Source organism: Odontomachus brunneus, unplaced genomic scaffold (assembly GCF_010583005.1).
Source record: "Odontomachus brunneus isolate Ranch 3 - 2012 unplaced genomic scaffold, Obru_v1 Obru_scaffold_063, whole genome shotgun sequence".
Lineage (NCBI taxonomy): Eukaryota > Metazoa > Arthropoda > Insecta > Hymenoptera > Formicidae > Odontomachus > Odontomachus brunneus.
The window spans coordinates 1,217,703-1,230,913 of NW_022639513.1; the positions used below are offsets into that span (position 1 = coordinate 1,217,703).

General features: G+C 34.7%; 3 protein-coding genes across 6 annotated transcripts; 2 read left to right on the forward strand and 1 right to left on the reverse strand.

Annotated features, from left to right (window-relative positions):
- Positions 1-3: 3 nt before the first annotated feature.
- Positions 4-1,494, forward strand: LOC116846282 (the record flags this gene model as incomplete). The annotated part of the gene is made up of 5 exons (XM_032819925.1): positions 4-102; positions 201-333; positions 516-747; positions 894-999; positions 1,147-1,494. Coding segments are annotated over 5 exons (918 nt in total), but the record flags the coding sequence as incomplete, so codon positions are not given.
- A 1,193-nt stretch (positions 1,495-2,687) lies between these two features.
- LOC116846391 (odorant receptor 13a-like) lies at positions 2,688-7,171 on the reverse strand. The gene is made up of 11 exons (XM_032820138.1): positions 6,973-7,171; positions 6,661-6,785; positions 5,590-6,194; positions 5,348-5,464; positions 5,173-5,290; positions 4,709-4,958; positions 4,016-4,138; positions 3,788-3,878; positions 3,308-3,444; positions 2,989-3,121; positions 2,688-2,795 (listed from the first exon to the last, which is right to left on the reverse strand). Exons 3-11 carry the CDS (start codon positions 5,728-5,730, stop codon positions 2,745-2,747), a joined length of 1,161 nt encoding a protein of 386 aa, XP_032676029.1. The 5' UTR covers positions 5,731-6,194; positions 6,661-6,785; positions 6,973-7,171; the 3' UTR covers positions 2,688-2,744.
- Positions 6,246-13,095, forward strand: LOC116846387. 4 transcript variants are annotated; one of them, XM_032820133.1, is made up of 21 exons: positions 6,246-6,775; positions 7,008-7,081; positions 7,164-7,312; positions 7,444-7,523; positions 7,602-7,675; positions 7,765-7,847; positions 8,037-8,241; positions 8,437-8,829; positions 9,090-9,279; positions 9,370-9,555; positions 9,718-9,869; positions 10,011-10,112; positions 10,293-10,410; positions 10,509-10,641; positions 10,824-11,055; positions 11,210-11,419; positions 11,493-11,604; positions 11,742-11,940; positions 12,023-12,159; positions 12,287-12,631; positions 12,767-13,095. In XM_032820133.1, exons 1-21 carry the CDS (start codon positions 6,746-6,748, stop codon positions 12,893-12,895), a joined length of 3,333 nt encoding a protein of 1,110 aa, XP_032676024.1. In that variant the 5' UTR covers positions 6,246-6,745; the 3' UTR covers positions 12,896-13,095. The 4 variants fall into 4 exon arrangements, with proteins under 4 accessions (XP_032676024.1, XP_032676022.1, XP_032676025.1 ...); XM_032820134.1 differs by lacking the exons at positions 7,444-7,523; positions 7,602-7,675; positions 7,765-7,847 and having other exon boundaries at positions 6,635-6,775; XM_032820131.1 differs by lacking the exons at positions 7,444-7,523; positions 7,602-7,675; positions 7,765-7,847 and having other exon boundaries at positions 6,249-6,775; positions 12,287-13,095.
- The last annotated feature ends 116 nt before the right edge of the window (positions 13,096-13,211 follow it).

Genomic DNA, 13,211 nt, shown 5'->3' on the forward strand with positions numbered 1-13,211 from the left:
CGAATCGACAATGACGAGTTTTACTGTCATCTACTCGTTCTGCAAAGTTACAGCACGTTTTTCGACGAGATGAATGATTGCAAGGATATTGATTTATCAGATGTAAGATTTCACTTGTATTTAATTGCTCGATAAAAGAAATACTATTTGTCCATTGATACAAAAATACAAATCCGCTTCATTGTACTTGTTGAATGTAGAGCATCGTGACTTCTAAGGCCTTCTCTATAATTTACGACTGGATGATCAGTTCAATGAACGAAAGTTACCAGTTATTACGAAGAGATAACATCTTAGAAATTTTTATGGCCTCACAGTATCTCGGTATCAAAGGTGTGCGTTTTATCTTGTACTTAAAATTTGCATTTCGAACGGTAGTGAAATTTTTGCGATCTTTGAAAAAGGCAAAATTATTCAATTAAATACTTCAAGGTACATTTAAGTGAGAAGTACATGGAAGAGGTGTATTAATGCGGTTATTCTTTTAAAATATACGTCTTATACTGTTTACAAAGAACTAGAAGAACAATGCTGGGCATTCATTGACAACGACGAACTTTTTTCCGAGGATACTGCCTTCCTGTTGTATCTGGAAGCGAAGAAGATCGGAAACACCACTGTGATGGAGCTAATGGTTCCGAAAATTATGAAATTTTTCTTAATGCTCGTCAGCACTAAGAACTTTTTAGAATTGTCGGTGGGCGAACTGTGCTTACTGTTGAAGTCGAATTACATTTGCATCAACAGGTACTATTATGTTTGCGCACGAAAAGATTTTACATTCAAGAAAATAGTTTTTAATTATCAATGTGCGCAAGCGCGTTAACATAACTCGCTCGAATGTAGATATATTCTTTATTTTTCTATATAAATGACTTATAATAATAACACAGATATTGTTTGTCCGTCTCAACTTCACAACAATATATAACTGCGCGAGGGTGTAGCAACGCCAATGGAAGATCATTAAACATAGATCCATTATTGGAAAAGCTCGATGTAAGTTTATTTGAAAATATAACATAAATTATGGTATTTGAAAATATAACATAAATTATGGTTTCGGTCTCGCCAGGAATATTTTTTCTTCTAGTCAACTTAATAATTATAATATTTAATGCTTACTAGAACAGTTTATCTTTACAGATTTCCAAAATTGAGTGGTTGCATCCACTAAAAAGTATAAAACAGAAGTGGATTGTCATTTTAAAATTGTTGCATTGGTTTTTTGCACAATACGTTATAAAAATTCTGCACAAATATATAGTATTGATACCATCGAGAAATAAATGGTTGTATATTATGAAAGAAGAATGGTATCAAATACAACATAAATTTATAAATGAAAAAATAAATAATGGTTATGTTTTGTTACAACAACCAGTGAAAATAAAAAAATATAATAAATTAGGTGTAAATAGACTTACTACAAGTTCTTCAGGACTGAGAATTATAACAAAATACATATATAAATTTTTTTTGTCATCAGTTAAATATTATTACATACATGTCATTTAAAAAAAACGTTGTATGCTATTTTAGGTGTAATTTTGAAAAAACATCCTTTGAAATAGAAATAATTTTTTGAAATAGAAAGATTTCTTCAACAACTGTATCATACATATATTAATGAGAAAGGAATTCCAACTGTTAAAGGTTGTATTCAACAAATTTATACTTTTAAGAAAACATTGTCCACTCATCACTTGTATTACGTACGTTGTGACATACAAGATGCGTTTGGGTCAATAAGACAAGGTATAATCTATATCTCTTGTTATCTCTTTAAATTAGAAAGGGTATTTATTGATCAAGCAATATGTAATAAACCATTTATTCCATTTTACAGAAAAGTTATGCAATATAATTAAAGATTGCTGCAAGAAACATTTGCCTCTCTACAAGTAATGCGCGAGTACAAGAAGAAGGATAAAAATATGAGAAAACAACAAATTATGAGAACAGTGCAATTTTTAGGTATGAAACTTTTAAAAGGAAACATTGGTGCGAGTATCGCCAAAAAACCCCAATTAGTTAATTGGTTAAAGTTAACTTATAAGATTAAAAAAATGCTATTAAAAAAACGGTAAGAACATAGTTAAATATTAAATTAAAATAGGAAATTATATATTAATAAAAGTTTAACCTTTTTTTTTACTTAGATTAAATTGTATGGTAAAATATACTCGATTAAAATTGGTGTACCACAAGGTTTGCGATTGTCGTCAATTTTTTCTGATATATATTATCAAGATATGTTTAATAAGTTGTTATCCCAGTTTAATAATAATGGATTAGTATGCAAATATGTTGACGACATTTTATGTATCACGAAGGAAAAAAATTATGCAGAACAGTAAGAATTAAATTTTTATAGTAATCTTCTAATTGTATATTATACAGAAATTTTACCTGTCAATATTTTTTTATAGGTTTTTAGAAATTATAAGAAATGGAATTGTAGACTATATAATATGAGACTATATAATATGAGATTTAACAAGATACAAACCAACCTAGAATTAACTTAATTTAATAAAATTAATTACTTAGGGAGGAAAATATTTATTTAATATATAATTTTGTCGTACATAGAAATAAGAAAAAATAAAATAAGGAATGTATAAACCGAAAACTTCCTGGCTGTGTAAAAGTTGAAGTTCAAAATAAAGATACTACAATTATGTCGTCATTGTCTTCTGGAGGATCCATACATCAATTTACGAGGTAGAGAAGCAAATTAATCATTGCATCGATCGCAGCATTGTGAAATAGGACATAGACATGCGAGCGATCTTGAAATAAAATAAACTATATTAAAATCGCAGTGTTCTATGTTAAAATCGTGTATTCGAATGTCGATATCAGTTTTGAAATAAGGTACCGTTATCAGTACAAGTTGAACATTATCATTTTTATTTACTTTTCGTGTTATATGCAATCTTGTTTAATGAATATTTTCCGATTTGCATGACGCGCGTATCTTACCGTAGAAAAAGTATCCATGGATATAACGAACATTTTTCCTGCTGTTAAGACGCAAGGTTCTCGTGTTCTCATCAGCATAAAAATAAAGATTTTCCTTGTCTTGAATGAGGTGCGATACCATGTCATGTTTATTCTGTAAGAAAAAAGATTGATGTGATTATGTCATTCAAGTGATATATTCCAAGTTAGTTTTTATTTAACTAGAATTTTGTTTTTTTCTGATAGTTTAATTTAAACAAGAGCGAGAGAAATCACGATTCATATTATTAAATTCATCAAATGTTTATGAGAATATCATAAAATTTTTGTCTATACGTACAAGCTAGTGTGAATATGTATGCTGTGGTCGATCAGTTGCTGTGCCTGAAAACTCTCGAAGAACAGGTGCATTAACAAGGCGCATGAAAAAGCCATTTGTCTTAGAAATTCTGATGGCTTGTCTAGGTTTGTCATTGCCTAAATAGGATTGACATTTTAAATATTGTACTACAAAATCTTCTTAGACTTTATATAGATATGTTGACTTCCTCAACATTTCTAGATTTAATTGTACGACAGAACAAAAAATAAAAAAATTATATAATTATTATTCCTATTGTTTGTTGTCCATTTTTTATGTTTATTATCATTTCTCGCGTTTTTTGTTCAATTAACAAAATACCTTGTGATTCTTCTGGACGATAGACAAGTGTTCAAACAGTCAATATTTACATTAGTTATTTGTTACTCGATGAGAACAAAAATGGCGTGAGAAAAAAAGATATTGTTATTTAATACAATATAAATGACGTAGACATACCGTAACGCCTGTCATGCTTACAACGAGTACGTTGCAAGCTGCCATGACGAGAAGCATCGGGTTAAACACGGCTTCCACGAGATTGGCAAACCTTATAGAAGTATATTTGATACAATGCATTTTAAGCAGCTGGCACACATGTATATGTTTTTCAAATGAATCTAATACATATTTTATGAACGACAAGAGAATGGTAAAATCGACTACAGTATACGTTGCAGCGCAAACCTTAAAGCTCTTTTATGTGCGTGAATACTCTTTATTATGTTTTTATATGGTTCATCGTTCTCAACAGGTGGATTGATATCTATCATTAGATTTTCCTCCTTTATTATGTTATCCACCTGTTGTCTGAAACAGTCCAATGCATATTCTACAAGATTGTTTTTCTTGTTTATTTCATAGTTTGGTAAATATTTTATTTAATAGTATAGTTTTCAAATACACTGCGACTTTAGTTCGGCATAAATTCGTATTTATAGTCATTATTTGTAACTTTTCTTACGTAAGACACTCAGGTCTATATCAATAGTCGTTACTCGACTTGTCCTTTGTGAAATACCTAAATCTGAATTTAAAATTAGATTTGAATTTTTTTACTTAAATCATATAATATATACAATATTCATATATATACAATACTCAATATATATACAATATTCATGTATATATATACAAAAATGTAATATATACGATATTACATCTGTAATCGCGATTTAGCTGAAAATCTCATCTAACTCCAAAATCAAATCTGAGTATCTCATTTGAAGTAAATGTCATGTAATGATTATTGATATTAGTCCCTGAACACGTCCAATATCCGATAAGAAAATATTATAATTTCTTTGCTGAAAATTATCAAAAAGAAAATTCTATAAATACATTTTGTTGTATTTCAGGAGAACCAATGAAAGTTCTCACCCGATGATCGTAAACAGCCCGCAAACATGTTGTACCATGATGACGAACATTGTATCTGTCGCAACAGCTATGGTCACACAAATGGCGGCTGTGATATATCCGTGAAGCAAAATTGGTAAGTAATACTTGTCCATGTCGATGTAATAATTGACTTCGTGTAATAACGGACGAGTTGTATCATTCGAGGAGCCAAGTAATAACGGTTGCAACGGCACCAACATGAATAATATTAGCGCAAAGTAAAGGAAACCTAAAGAAATCTAAATGTTTCCTTTTGTTTCCAACAAGCTTGAACGCTGCGATTTTTCAAGAAAAATTTCCCATGATTTTTATTACAAGAATTATATTACATTACATTATGTAAATTTACTATGTTTTTCTATGCTACATGATTTTGTAAATTACTTCTTGAGGCCTTTCTCAGAACTTTACCTTTTTGTCGTTTATAAAATTGTTATGCTCACCCCCGTAGATAATTGTAAATTTGCGTCCCTTGCGTGCGTAACTGTCAAAAATATTGATGTTTTCACACGTCGATAACGTCTGCCTATCGTCTCGTATCTGATTGAAAAGCGCCTTTATCTGTAATTAAACCTTATTATAAAAGAATTATTTAGATAATTTGATAACGTCACGTACCTGCGTTGTCTTTAATACGCAAGTAAGGAACTTGATTCCACAGCCTAAGTCGGCCACCAGTGGTGAGAGGGAATCAATAAAGACATCCATATCTTTAATGGAGAACAAACCGCATATCTATACTTGAAACATACAATTATAAATAACATATTAAAGCAAGAGATTAAGACAGAAAAAAAATAGATTATGTAATTTCATGAAAGAACAATTTTCACGTGTGTGATATCCAAAAATGCTCTTACCTTGGCGACAATTTGTGTACCAGCTAAGAACACTATAATAAGAATAATAGCGCTGTTTCTTCTGCTTGTTTGATATGGCCATTGGCCGATCCACGACAGAAGAACTTTATTGATTCTATAGTTGCGTTCATCGAAGAGCATTTTGCGCAAATTATTAGACCATTGGTAGAAGACTGCGGGAAGCTTTCATCCTTGCTACACTTGCTACTTTTGCTACGCTTACTACGCGAACATAATGATGATTGCTTTTAAATGATTCTCTTTGGAAGCCGCTTGAATCGGCTTACAATCGGCATCATTAAATGCAATTATTTCAATTGCTTGCTTTACAGCCGATGTTCAGATATGATCGATCACGTTTCAACGTCCCTCGGTTTGGGAACTTCTCCGATGTTCTGCGTAACATCGACATTCGTTTCCTTACACACGTGGGAAAGGATATTATCTTCGCACAAACGCATGTGGAATTAGCTGTCATTATGTCAAAGTGACATTCGCAGTAAGTTCGTTGATTTGTCACAAAGACATGCTAGTACTCTTCTGATATCCGTGGAAAATTGCGATTTTCTTTGGGTACAGAGACGTGAGCGACTCTTGTGAACGTCCTGGTGTTTGAAATTTAATGCAATTTAAAAAAGAACTTTGAGCGAGTTTATTTATAGGATATATTCTATATATTTATTTATTGGATATATTTTATGTTAGATAAGTAAACAATAAGTATATATTTACATTATATATTTGTTCACGTTAGATAAGTAAACAAGAAGTATATTTATTTAAAACTGTTTAATGGAATGTTATATAGAATGTTGATAAAGGAGTATGAAATATGTGCGTTGTACGTTCGAATTATTCGATTTAGAAGTTTTTAACTTCTCAGCACGCACTCTCTCTTTCTGATTTGATCTTTCTAATTTTGGAGACGAAACACGAGGTAAAGGGAGAACATTCTCTTGTTAATCGCCTTCATCTGTTAGGTTTCCAGGGCTTTTCCGGACACACCGTACTTTTACAAATGTCCAGTTTGTTTTAAGCGTCACAGCATATTTATATAACATATATTTTTACCGTTTTTTTACGTCACACGACGAAGACGAAGGAGCGACTCCAATCGTTATTATGCCGGTCCTGCGAGTTATCCTTTGAACGTGACATGCGAAGAGGTTGCGTGCGTTATGACGATGTAAATGTAGCTGTACAAAAAACATGTCAAGCGTTAATGATTTAAACGTCAAGCATTAATGATTTAAACGCGAGTAATGATTTTGCGATCTTATTTGTAAACAGTACGCTAATAGCTTGCTGCGATTTTTCGATTAACCGATGTAACTTTCGTCAGTATATTGTATGTATTATGTACTATATCACATTGTTCTTTACCACATTGTTCTGAAGCTCCTTAATTCTGTTCGCAGAGGCAGTTTGATAGCTCCACAACCGCCGAGGACAATTCGTATTTCTCATCTGAACTCGACCTTCTAAATCCGAGGTAATGCACTCGATAATCCCGTTCCACGAAGCACGTGTAATCTGAGAAGATTTTATAACCAACGGTTTTGTATTTTTTCCAGAGTGACACGGTCTTGTCGAAGGTCGCGAGTCACGCGTCCAGCATTAAGGAACGAGGTGAACGATCAGTTGAATCTCCTCGAGCCGCCATCGAGATCGTCACGTTGTTGTCAGCGGTCGTTCGTTGACAGAAAAATCGCAGCAAAATTACGTAAGTAATGTAAGTGTTAATGAGATGCATGGTCTTGCGTAGAATAATATTAGAAAGAGCATTGGACAAATATTTTTGTTCGTCACGATTGCTTTTTTACACGCGCGTTACTTCGTGGAGACGCGTTTTAGTTACCGAAGGGTTGGACAAGATCGCTGCGTTGCGACGTATCGACTCTTCCACGTTGTGTGACTGTTTGAGGAAGTATGAGGTAAGGTAAAACACACGGCGTTAGATCGCGAACACTTTGGATTCAAGCTATTATTCTCGGTGGGCGAATGTTTCGTAGCCACAAGTGACTTTCGAAGAGAGACACTCGGGCGACGGTGGAGGATTCGACTGTAAACTTAGTGAAAAGTTTCGGTAACTATTCTAGCAGCTAAACCGATCATTTGCTCACGCCAGTCTTTTAAACTTTTAAGTAGCGTATCGCCTTATTATCTCGTTTTAAGGCGCCTAATGTATTGTGGTGACAACAGCAAAGAGAGTAGCACCCCACGGATCGTAAGAGCGATTCGACAGAACAGTAGAAAACGTGAGTTTTACTCAAAGCTGAGATTTTCCCGGGTTTCACTGCTTTGTCTGCATTCACAGAAATAGTTGTCATCACTATGTTTTTTCTGAATATGTGCAAACTAAAAGAACTATATTGAAAAAAAATTATTCGACACCTTTTTCTCAGCGCACCTTCTCGCGTGATCGATTCAGCTTGAGCTTCTTGTAGGCGATCTCAAAGTAGATCGATCGGCGGCATCTGATCAGCCGCGAGAGGACAACAGCAAAAGCAGTGTCGTCGTGCTTTATCACGGAAGATCCAGCACACCCACGTCGTCTACTACGAAGGTGCCTGTGCGACTTTCGAAATCCGATCAAACTGTAGCAGCAGTAACGTCGCAATCGAAAACCGCGATTTCTGCGTCACCTGACAAGTAAGCGTATCTATTTGCGGTAGAGAGATAGAAATTCAATATGTTAATTATATCGCTTAATGATATCACGATACTTGTGCAATGTCGGGTCGACCATCGAATAAGAAATATAAAATGAAAATCATAAAATAATGATCATAAGATAATGATTAAAATCACAAAAGTGACTTTTAATTGAAAAATATGTTCGAAAAGGACAAAAATAGTAGAAACCCCGGAAACTCAGTCACCCAGATATCCCCTACCTCGGCGGAAGCTCGCCTCTCGACGGTACCGTCGTGTGTCAAAGCAGCAGCATTCTCTGCACGTTAACATTTATCACGAGAATCAAGTGGAACGGCTCGTATCAGCGCTGCAGTATCCCTGGATTGTACCTGAAAGGCAAATAGAAGAAGGCTCAAAGAATAAAGAATTTGGTTGCACAGCTGAGTCTTCCAGAGATTTTATCAAGTGTCAAGAAAAGACGCACGAGAACGCGATCCGAAATCGAAGATTTCGACAGAAGTGCATCGAAGAGAAACGAGTTTGGAAGAAAAAATGCTCGCCAATTGAAGCTACTGTTTCAAAACCTATGGACCATTGTCTAAGGTAAAAAATTCGAGACAGATTAATTAGACTACAATGAAATTAATGGAGTGATATATTTTATAAATTTCTTGGAATGTAATCTCATTTGAAACGAATTCATAAATTTACTTTTCAATTTCGAATTAAATATTCGACGTCTCAGAGTGAAGGAATTTACTCTGCACGAATGAAAAGTCACTTAATTTTAAGTGGCTGACCTATTATTCTACTTTCCGAGTGGAATTTCACTTGGAGAGACTGAGGGAGCGACAATCTTACAGACAGGTGGAAACGGACGACGCAAGAGATCTAAAGCGAATAGTTCCTTGTTCAAACTTGATACAACGAACGCAAACACGTCCTAAGGAAGTGAACTCTACATTTATTACCGTGAACGAAGGTGACGAGACGAGTCGTGTATTTCCCTTTCGACCTACACCCAGCGGAAATCTCAAAATTATCCCGAATCAGGTAAAGAGGCTCTCGTACAAGTAGGTGCCATTCCGGGACTCTCCTGGAATCAGGAATATCGATCACCGAGCAGACGCATAGTTGTTCTAGGTGGTGTTCGAGTCGAAAAAATTCAGCGTTTTAGTTGCCGACCCGCGACGCACGAGGATCAACGTCAAGGCAGAGCTCAGTCGATCTGGTGTCGATAACGGCACGTTTATTCCTGATTCCACCATCCGAACGAAATACATTAATCTTCCGCCTGGTATTACACCGTCCACGATCGACCAACTACAGGTAGAATTAAATTGGTAGTAAATTTACAGTTACTAGAAAAATAACATGTGTGAGCCCTTCGGAAGCCAAATCTGATCAACTTCGCTTTTTACAAATGAGAACAGCATAGATTCCTCGGCTTTAATATAACTTGAACAATGTACGAAAATCTTATAATATCAGGCGCAGAAGAAGTTGCCTTACGTGGAAACCAATTACAACTTAAAAAACTCAACTCAACTGAGTACGAAATTTATACCAGAAATGGCAGAGAAGCAGCCGGCTCAATCAACGGCTCATCAGCTACCATCGATGAATGAAGTACCACTCGCCTCGTTAGTTTTATTCACATTTTTCAGTCGAAAATTCTACAGAGAGTTTACGTAGCGATTTTAAAGTTAAATTAATTAATAATTAATATTAAATAATTCTCACCCTTATTTTCACTTCTTCACTACCCTCTTCTCTGTGAGTAGACTAGGTTTTACAAACGAGCAACCAATCAATTGGGAAAATATAATTCTCCCGGAGAAGACAGATTTGTATCGGGAATTAGCTAAGCGTATCACCAACTACAAGTAAGAACAGAGTTTTGAACGCTAATTTTAGATTATATAATGTCTTGTTACATTTTACTAATATATCATTCTGTTGAAAATTAAATTATACAGAAACAGGTTTCATTAATTTATTCCGTTTCTCTCTCTCTCTCTCTCTCTCTCTCTCTCTCTCTCTCTCTCTCTCTCTTTCTCTTAAAGAAATGCCGATTGCGTCATCCGAATCGACAATGACGAGTTTTACTGTCATCTACTCGTTCTGCAAAGTTACAGCACGTTTTTTGATGAGAAGAATTGCAAGGATATTGATTTATCAGATGTAAGATTTCACTTATATTTAATTGCTCGATAAAAGAAATACTATTTGTCCATTGATACAAAAATACAAATCCGTTTCATTGTACTCGTTGAATGTAGAGCACCGTGACTTCTAAGGCCTTCTCTATAATTTACGACTGGATGATCAGTTCAATGAACGAAAGTTACCAGTTATTACGAAGAGATAACATCCTAGAAATTTTTATGGCCTCACAGTACCTCGGTATCAAAGGTGTGCGTTTTATCTTGCACTTAAAATTTGCATTTCGAACGGTAGTGAAATTTTTGCGATCTTTGAAAAAGGCAAAACTATTCAATTAAATACTTCAAGGTACATTTAAGTGAGAGGTACATGGAAGAGGTGTATTAATGCGGTTATTCTTTTAAAATATACGTCTTATACTGTTTACAAAGAACTAGAAGAACAATGCTGGGCATTCATTGACAACGACGAACTTTTCTCCGAGGATACTGCCTTCCTGTTGTATCTGGAAGCGAAGAAGATCGGAAACACCGCTGTGATGGAGCTGATGGTACCGAGAATTATGAAATTTTTCTTAATGCTCGTCAGCACTAAGGACTTTTTAGAATTGTCGGTAGACGAACTGTGCTTACTGTTGAAGTCGAATTACATTTGCGTCAACAGGTACTATTATGTTTGCGTACGAAAAGATTTTACTTTCAAGAAAATAGTTTTTAATTATTAAAAAAACTTTTCGCTGAGACTTTATTTATTAAATAAATTTATTTATTAAAGAAAGAAGTTTTTATATAATAATAAGAAGTAAATTTCGTATTAGCGAGATGGAAGTCCTAATGTCCGCCGTGAGATGGTTGATGCACGATTGGAATGAAAGAAAGCAACACATGTTGGAAGTGCTGAAGTGTGTCCGATTCGGACTTATAGCTCCGTGGCAATTAGTAGACGTCAAGAGAAATCCCGAAAATCCAGAATTCATGGAACTGATGTCTTATCCTGAAGTGCAAAAGATGGTGGACGACGGATTGGCGTACGAATTTCCTATTCATCTATAAAATAAAATGCCAAACAAATAAGAGTATAATCAACATTAAATTCTGTAGCTTTGTCATTATAAAATATTGGTATGGCAATCAAACGGAAGACTACTACCACTGGATCGACTTACTCGGGCTCAGTGAACCTACCAATCGCAATTGGGCCGGAGAGGACAAAGTAATTTTATTATTTCAACAAATACACATTTTTTATCCGATAATATGTAAAACTTATTGCCATACATAGGAACCATAAATTATATTTCAACTATTCTCTAAACGATTAAAACTGTTAAAACATTTTTTATTCTTCAGAACTATGTTACATATCGTGAGTTTTTGATGTATCTCGAGGAGTATCAAAAGACAAAAGTTACGGAACTGAAAGTTCGGAAAACACGTACGAAACCCACACCTCCGAATTCTCCGCCTAAGGAGTTCTCACCCTTACCGCTGGGAAGAATACACACGGATTGCGGCCAGAGTCATTGCTGCGTGGATTCGCGTCCCTTAGGTGCAAATTGACGTAACGTAATCTATAAACCTTAAAGTTCTTTAAGAGATTTTCAAGAACACGTTCCTGTATTTCTTTTTAGAACGATATAGCACAACACAGAGTAGAGGACCGAGGAAATATACGACAAAGGTCGCAACCTCATCAGGTATATTGATTCCACCTGAAATCTTGACCGAGTGTCTCAGCAATATGGGCAGAAACAATAATATGAGGGCGGTAAGCTTACCTGCTGTTAAACAAATCGCTTTGGGAGAAGCTGAAGATATACTAATAACGATCACGGTGATTTGCTTGCGATTAAGTATTTCTCATCTATCGGCTTTCCTTTCATTTCCTTTCGTAGAACAAAGCGCAGTGCGATGGAAATAGAAACGGTAAATCTGTCGTTCACGAGACAAGATTTCACGGAGCAGGTGAATCGCCACGAAAATCTATGGACTTCTACAAGAGACATGCTTGCGAGAATCATCAGAATTGCGAAGATCAGCAAGGGAGAAACGTTTCAGATGTTTATACCCGCAAGCAGTGGGAACAGAATGCAATGCTTCCTATAAAGAAACAGCAGAAAGTGACGAAGAAATCGAGATACTCTGAAAATCGAGCGGATTCGGTCAAGTCCGAAGAAGAAGCAGCTACTATGATACAGGCTACGTATAGAGGATATAAAGTTAGAAGAAAGTTTGACGAAGTTAGTAAAATTGAAAGTCTTGAAGACGATATAATACTTAATCAAATTGCGATCAAAATCTTTTTTTCTTCTCTTGTCTTTCGAATATATTGTATGATTGTTGCAATTAATAATAATCTAATGGGGATATCGCAGATTAAGAAGTCATCCTCTGAGGAGAAACAAAACGCTCAAAAAGTAGCAGAGTTATTATCTGCGACGAACAGCCGATGCGGTTGGCTCTTTCAGAAACGTTCCACTAGACCCAGTCAGAGTGTCCAATAGTGAATTAAAAGTGTCGTGAATTATATATAAAACAAACGTGCATATCTAAAGAGTACAAATGTTAATCGCAATGTGCAACAGTTATTTAGTAATAAATATATTTTATAAAGAAATATTTTTTCTCTCTTTCTCTTTGTCTCTCTCTCGTGAATATATATATATATATATATATATATATATATATATATATATATATATATATATATGTGTATATCTATATCTATATATAGATATATATTTATCTAATATATATATGTACACACACACACACACACACACACACACACACACATACACACACACAAACACACACACA

What these genes read in the sequence shown, in the direction of transcription:
- LOC116846391 (XM_032820138.1), bottom strand. Translation starts at nt 5,730, where the DNA reads ATGCTCTTCGATGAACGCAACTATAGAATCAATAAAGTTCTTCTGTCG. An exon ending in GGGCTGTTTACGATCATCGG is followed by an intron (nt 4,139 to 4,708) that starts GTGAGAACTTTC and finishes GGACTGTTTCAG; the next exon opens with ACAACAGGTGGATAACATAA. An exon ending in ATACATATTCACACTAGCTT is followed by an intron (nt 3,122 to 3,307) that starts GTACGTATAGAC and finishes TTTTTCTTACAG; the next exon opens with AATAAACATGACATGGTATC.
- LOC116846387 (XM_032820133.1), top strand. Translation starts at nt 6,746, where the DNA reads ATGCGAAGAGGTTGCGTGCGTTATGACGAT. An exon ending in AATGAAGTACCACTCGCCTC is followed by an intron (nt 9,870 to 10,010) that starts GTTAGTTTTATT and finishes CTCTGTGAGTAG; the next exon opens with ACTAGGTTTTACAAACGAGC. An exon ending in ATTGGGCCGGAGAGGACAAA is followed by an intron (nt 11,605 to 11,741) that starts GTAATTTTATTA and finishes TTTATTCTTCAG; the next exon opens with AACTATGTTACATATCGTGA.